Source organism: Notamacropus eugenii, chromosome 4 (assembly GCF_028372415.1).
Source record: "Notamacropus eugenii isolate mMacEug1 chromosome 4, mMacEug1.pri_v2, whole genome shotgun sequence".
Taxonomy (NCBI): Eukaryota; Metazoa; Chordata; class Mammalia; order Diprotodontia; family Macropodidae; genus Notamacropus; species Notamacropus eugenii.
In genome coordinates, this window is record NC_092875.1 from 5,608,672 (window position 1) to 5,615,127 (window position 6,456).

At 39.9% G+C, this 6,456-nt stretch overlaps 1 protein-coding gene across 1 annotated transcript in view; it reads left to right on the top strand.

Annotated features, from left to right (window-relative positions):
* Positions 1–395: 395 nt before the first annotated feature.
* Positions 396–6,456, top strand: part of LOC140502132 (vomeronasal type-2 receptor 26-like) — a 41,056-nt gene continuing 34,995 nt past the window's right edge. The window contains exons 1-2 of the mRNA XM_072606482.1: positions 396–643; positions 3,297–3,588. Coding sequence (XP_072462583.1) covers positions 396–643; positions 3,297–3,588 — 540 coding nt within the window. The remainder of the gene's footprint in view (positions 644–3,296; positions 3,589–6,456) is intronic.

Genomic DNA, 6,456 nt, shown 5'->3' on the forward strand with positions numbered 1-6,456 from the left:
AGAGACACAGATGGAGATGCTCCAAGCAAGGATAATCCCCAGAGTTTCGAATGATCCCAGATGTCTCTGCCAGATGGGCAGGGAGTGGGGGTTGAAAGGAGTGCCCCCTTCCTTACCTAATTGCAAAAGTATTGAAAGTACAGTGCTGTCAAATGGCCATAGGAGCCTATAAATTAAGCCCTTGGAGTCACATTATTATCCTTGTCCTGGACTAGACCCTGACTAGTGTTCATTTGTGTTTCCTCATTTATAGATGAAGGATTCCACTCACATCAGATATATTTCAATTCCTGTTCGGTTTCCCATCAGTCAATAACCAAGAAGTTGATTTTGCTCTGGTCCAGGCAGCTCCTTGGCTTCTCCCAGATTTGGGACTTTGGCTGATGTTCAGGGAGATGGTGCTTATTCAGAGAAACACTTCCTGGTGGCTTTCTACCCTAGTCTTCACACTGCTCCTACAGCTTCCTCCTTCAGTGTGCAAGAGTGAGAAGCCCCTCTGCTTTTCCAAAATCAGCCCCAACCTCAGCAGAGATGGTAGCCTGGTGATTGGAAGCTTTCTCCCTCTGTATTCAGTGAGAGTGAGTAGTTTTACAAGAGCAGAAGTTTTTACAAGTCAGCCCAACAAGGACTGCAGGAGTCATCGGTAAGTATCTCTGCATGAAGAAGTTCATTTCAATTGCATTGACTTTTCAATGCTTTCTTTCTTTAAAGAAATGGCAAACAAGGAAGCCCCAGTTGCTATGCCCAGTGACACTCTAATCCTTCTCTCTCCTCCCCAACTTTTGTTTTTGCAAATCAATTTTCATATCTCTGATTGTCTTACAAAGCTGAAAATGCAGATTATTTTTTCTGTCTGTCTCTCTCTTTCTGTTTTTCTCTTATATCACTGTCTCTTTTGTTTCTATTTCTGTCTGCTCTCTGACTTTTATGTCTTTATCTCTATAAAAAAATTCATTACCTCTATCTCTCTTTCTCTTTTGTACTTCTTCCTTCCACAGGGTCTTGCCCCTGAGAAGCTCCAGGGATAAGAGTTACTAGGGACCCACTGTAATTTTTTCCTCCACCTCCCTTGTTCTGACCCTCAGTGTCCACACAGACAGTATAAACCCAGATCTTTGTATTCCAGATTACAGAAACCTGATGAAGGTTATGGTTAGGCTTCAGCTGGGAACTAGGGGATCATTAGTATTGCAATTCTTGATATGTCAGAGACATGTTTGGACACCAGCTAGAGTAAACATGAATCCTTAGTGATATAAAAAATTGATGATGAAATGCCTATCATACACAGAGATATATAAATGCTCTGATTTCCCCTTCAATGATGTTTGGCATTTGCTTTTCAAGTAAGGTCCTACTGAGCTCAAATAAGGAGACAAATTGGAATTGAACTTTCCTTCCAGGGGGAATAAAGGTGCTTCTTGTAGGTCAAATCAGTCTGGACATGAACCCAAGGGGCAAGGGGCAGACTAAGGGATTCTCTTCTCAGCTACTGTCTCTGAGAAAGCTGATCTGTTGTCCTTAAAAGTGGGGGCCAACACAGAAACCATCCCCAGATTGTAAATCTTTTGGAGAATATTGGCATAAATTGGAGAGCTCTTTGCTGTGGATCTTTTGGTTAAAAATTGGTTAGAAGTGGCAGTCTTTTAGGTGACTTTGACTTTCTACTCTTCTACATCTTTAATAACAAAGAGAAAAAATAGGGGAGAACAGAATGGAGGCCTGGATAAGGTTCTGGTCTTGAAATGAGGATACATTGGGAAGGCCTGACTGAAAATGCTGTGGGTATAAATTTGGAAGGCTTCCATTTTTCCAATCTGCCTCTGATCCCTGTTGATGCAATTCGCTTTTCCCAGAGATGATGATAAGAATATTTACAAATAGTTTACCTGGACATAGTGATCACTACTCATACTGTCTACAGAGTGCCACATAATGCCTAGTATACACCTGCTACATGTATTATAATTATTTTCTCATTTGATCCTCACAACCCCCTTCCAGAGAGGTACTATTATTATCTCCATTTTACAGATGTAGAAACTGAGAGAAACAGAGGTTAAATGACCTACCCAAGGTCACCCAGGCAGTAAGAGTTTGTGACTGGATTTCAACTCAAGTCTTCATCACTCCTACACAATAGTCGTATTTACTATGCCACCTAGCTACCTGATCTCTTAAATCTATTTTATGATCTTCTTGAGAGCAGGAAAAAAAAAGAAACGAGCATGTATTCAGTGTGTGTCATGTATCGGGAACTATCTTAAACACATTTGAAATATTACCTCATTTAATCCCCACAACATCCCGGATAACAATTATTATCCCCATTTCTATTGATGAGGAAATTGAGACAAATGGAGGTTTAAGTGACTTGCCCAGGGTCTGAGGTTGGATTTAAATGTGGCAACCTAGGCCCCACAATCTATTCATTCAGATACTCACCAGAATTTTATTCAGTCTCTCCTTTGAATTCCTAGTTTCTACTACCATCCTCTGCATATACTAGATGTTTACTAAGTGTTTGCCAGAGTATTAAAGCCCATACTTCAAGAGTTATGACAAATCCAGGAAGCTTTTTCTTATGACTTCTTTTGGAAGTGAACCCCACCCACTTGTCATTCTAATATTTTTATCGACTATATATGTGTGCACATTACTTGCTACCTTGTATTAAAGGCATAAGGACATCTCTTGCTTCCCTTACTGCGTCATGGAGCTTCTGGGAAGAAGGAACATCTAGACTACTGACATTATCTAGCACACCATATTGGCTCAATATTTATTCATTGAATAAATGTGTGGGTCTGGCAGGCACATTCAAGTTAGGAGCTCGAAGCAAATAGCCATAAGTAACATAAGAATCATACAAAGGGAGTAGTACAGGAATGAGGGAACCTGTTATTAATAATCAGCTTGAGCAGAAAGGTACAACAGTGGATAGAAGGACAGCCCTCAAGTTAGAAAGACTTGTTCTTAAATCCACTTACTGGCTGGGTAACCCTGGACACATCAATTAACATCTGTTTCCCTCAGCTTTCCACTTGAGAAATAGGGATAATAGTAACACATATCTCCCAGGGCTATTGTGAGGATTAAATGAGATAATAATTGTAAGCTGCTGAACACAATGCATGCCACAGTATAAATGTTAGTTAATATTGTTGTTGTTATTATTATAAACAAAATCAGTTGGAGTGCTTAATTTTGACCTTCACACAACTGAGAAAGCTTTCCTTATGAAATGCACTTTCTATTCAGGCTTTGTTAGTGTTTTCTAATTCTCTCCCTCTCAGGTGGCTGCATAAAAACTACCAGCAGGTCTTGACCATAAGGTTTGCCGTAGAGGAGATCAACAGGGACCCTGCTCTGCTGCCCAACATTTCTCTGGGATTCCAGATCTACAATGCCTACCACAGCGATGAGAAGACCTTGGAGAGCTCCCTGAGGTGGTTGATAGGAGGGGACCAGATAATCCCTAACTACAGCTGCTGGGAGCAGGACAAGGCTGTGGCTGTAATTGGAGGAGCCACATCTGCTCTGTCTCTCCAGATGGGGACCCTGCTTGAGCTCTACAAGTTCCCACAGGTGGGTGATATTGGGCCTCCTACCTTCTAAACCTTTTTCAGTCCATTCCAGTTAAGGAGAGGGGATGGACCTCTCAATCACCTACATTCAGATTGTACACAAAGAATAGAATTAGAGTTACCTATGGAGGGTTGAGGTGGGGTAGGAATTTGTGTTGGTCCTTCATTGCCGAAGAAGACCATGCCATCAGAGAAATAATGACATGACTTGCACTTGACTTTGTTTTGAGTGAGGGAGGGCTGCGCAGGTCACCAGCCTCACTTCTCCTCCAAAGCCATCTGAATCCAGTGACCAGATACTCATCAGGATGAATGGAGATGACCCAGGATGAGGCAATTGGGGAGTAGGAATAAGCATTTAGAGAATGGCTACTGTGTACCAGGCACTGTGATAAACACTTACAAATATTGTCACTTGATCCTTCCAACAATCTTGTGAGGCAGTTACTGTTATTACTCCCAACTGAAAGGGAAAAAAATTAAGTGACTCTCCCATGGTCACTCCACCACTAAGTATCTAAGAACACGTTTGAACTCAGATTTTCCTGATTCCAGATCAAACAGTCTATGCATTGCATGCAGAACCTGCTTTTTATGTGGCAAAAAAGACTAAGAATCAGTCATACAAGTAGCAGAACTTGAGGGAAACAGTGTCAGAAAAAAAAAACAAGAGAAAACAAACTATCAAGGAGAAGAGCATGATCAGCAGTGTCCAAAGCTGCAGAGATGTCAACATGGATGAGGATTTGAAAAAGTCCATTTGATTTGACAGTGATGGGGTCATAGGTAACTTTGGAGACAGAAATTTCAGATAGAGAATTTAGGTGCTATATTGCAGAGGGGAAGATGAAAGTGAGAGGAGAGGGAAAGGGTGTGTTGAATATAGAAGAATTTGTTAAGGAATTAATCCATGCAGTGGAGGCAAGGTATAGGACAACAGCTACCAGGATTAATAGGATCCAGTCAGCATTGTTTCTAGGATTGGAAATGAGGGACATGGGCATATTTGTAAGTTACTGGGAAATAGCCAGTAAATAGGGAGAGATGCAGGTTAGTGAAAGAGTGGAAATGACAGAAAAGGTAAACTGGTGAAGGTGATTGAATCAGTTGGGATCAAGGGTATATTCAGAGAAGTTTGACTTCATAATGAGAGAGAGAGGCTACTTCCTCACGTTATCAGAGGTGAAAGAGACAGTAGGGAAGATATCAAGGTCTTTTACTTTATGAGAAGTGGAAAGGGAATCTATTAAAAATGACAAAATTTTTGCTAAGTATAAGGAATGATCATCAGCTAAGAGTGTGTGTGGAAGGAACACAGCAAGAGACAATAAGAAAGCTAAGATCTATATAGTATTTTAAGGTTCCTAAATGCCTGCCACACAATTGGCACTATAGGTGTTAGCTATTATTTTTATTATATCTATTTTTTCATTTGATCCTCACAACAAACCTGGAAGGTAGGTGCTATTACTATAACCATTTTACAAATGAAGAAACTAAGTTACACAAAGGATAAATGACTTACCTGAGATTTGAATTCAGGTCTTCCTGACTAAAGATCCAGTGCTCTGTTCACTATTCACTATGCCACTTAGCTGCCTTTCTATGAGAATTTTTGGAATAGTCACTTTGGATATGTGAGATAGGGAAACAATTAGGAAATGTAAAAAGTCATCTTCCTGCAATGAGTTGTTTTTTACTCCAGTTGAGTTGTTCAATAAGAAAAATCTCTGGAGAACCCAATCAGCACAGTTTTCTTATATTCTTATTATCTCTAACTCCCTTTGAGCATGGAAATAGAAGCAAGAGAATGAAGGGGGAGGGAATCCAAAGTTAGGATCGGCCAAGGCAAAATCAGTTATAGGACAAGGGGTTTAGCAGATTGAGTGTAGAGAATATTGAGAGTGGAATTCATTTATCAATGAGATGAAATAGAGCAGAGAGGAGAGAGTGGCCAAAGTGGGGCTGGTGGATTAGGAAAGATAATTTCCATATAACTAATATTCTTTCTTAAATAGTATTTGTCCTTTCCTGTACTGATCATGATGTTCCAAATGTGGTCTGAGTAAGGCAGATTGTGATAGTTTTCTTTAATCCCAAGTACTTAGTTTCTCACTGAAGACTAAGATTTCATGAGTTCTCACAGTTGCTCTAAGACTCTGGTGCTACACACTGTCATGTCTCCTTCATATGAAATCCTGCCTACTTGACCCCTTTCTTCCCTTCTTGTTCTTATGAATCTAACTTTTTTAGTCCCTTGTCTAAGACTTTACATTGATTTCTGTTTTATTTCATTTATTGCATTGGGTCCACTGTCTTAGCTGATTAAGTCTCTTTTTATGTCTCCTTCACTCTGCCATACATGTTGAAGTTAGCACTCCCAGCTTTCTGTTATCTGCACATTTAGTAAGTGCACTATCATCTGGTTTTAGCTACATCCTTGATAACAGAGTAAAATGCCCAGGACAAAGAATAGCTTCCTGGAATATTCTATTGGAAACTCCTTTCCATGGTGACATTATGTCATTAATGACCATTCTCCACATTGACTTAATTTTACAACATTGACTAGCTGACATTTTCCCATCTTTGCCACAGGGATAGCATGAATTAACTTAATACAGTGGAAGGAACATTTGCTGTGAATTCTGAAGCCTGGGTTCAAATCTCACTTGTTCCGTGTATTACTTGTGTATGTTTGGACAAATTGAAATCCCCTGAAGCCTTGTTTCCTTGCCTGTAAAACCACGGATTTGAATTAAATGTCCTTTCTTATCCCTTTTAGCTTTGGATCTGTGAGACTAAATGTGAGATTTTCTCAAATTATCTGACACCGTTTATAATGATAATTTTGGCACTGAACTTCTAT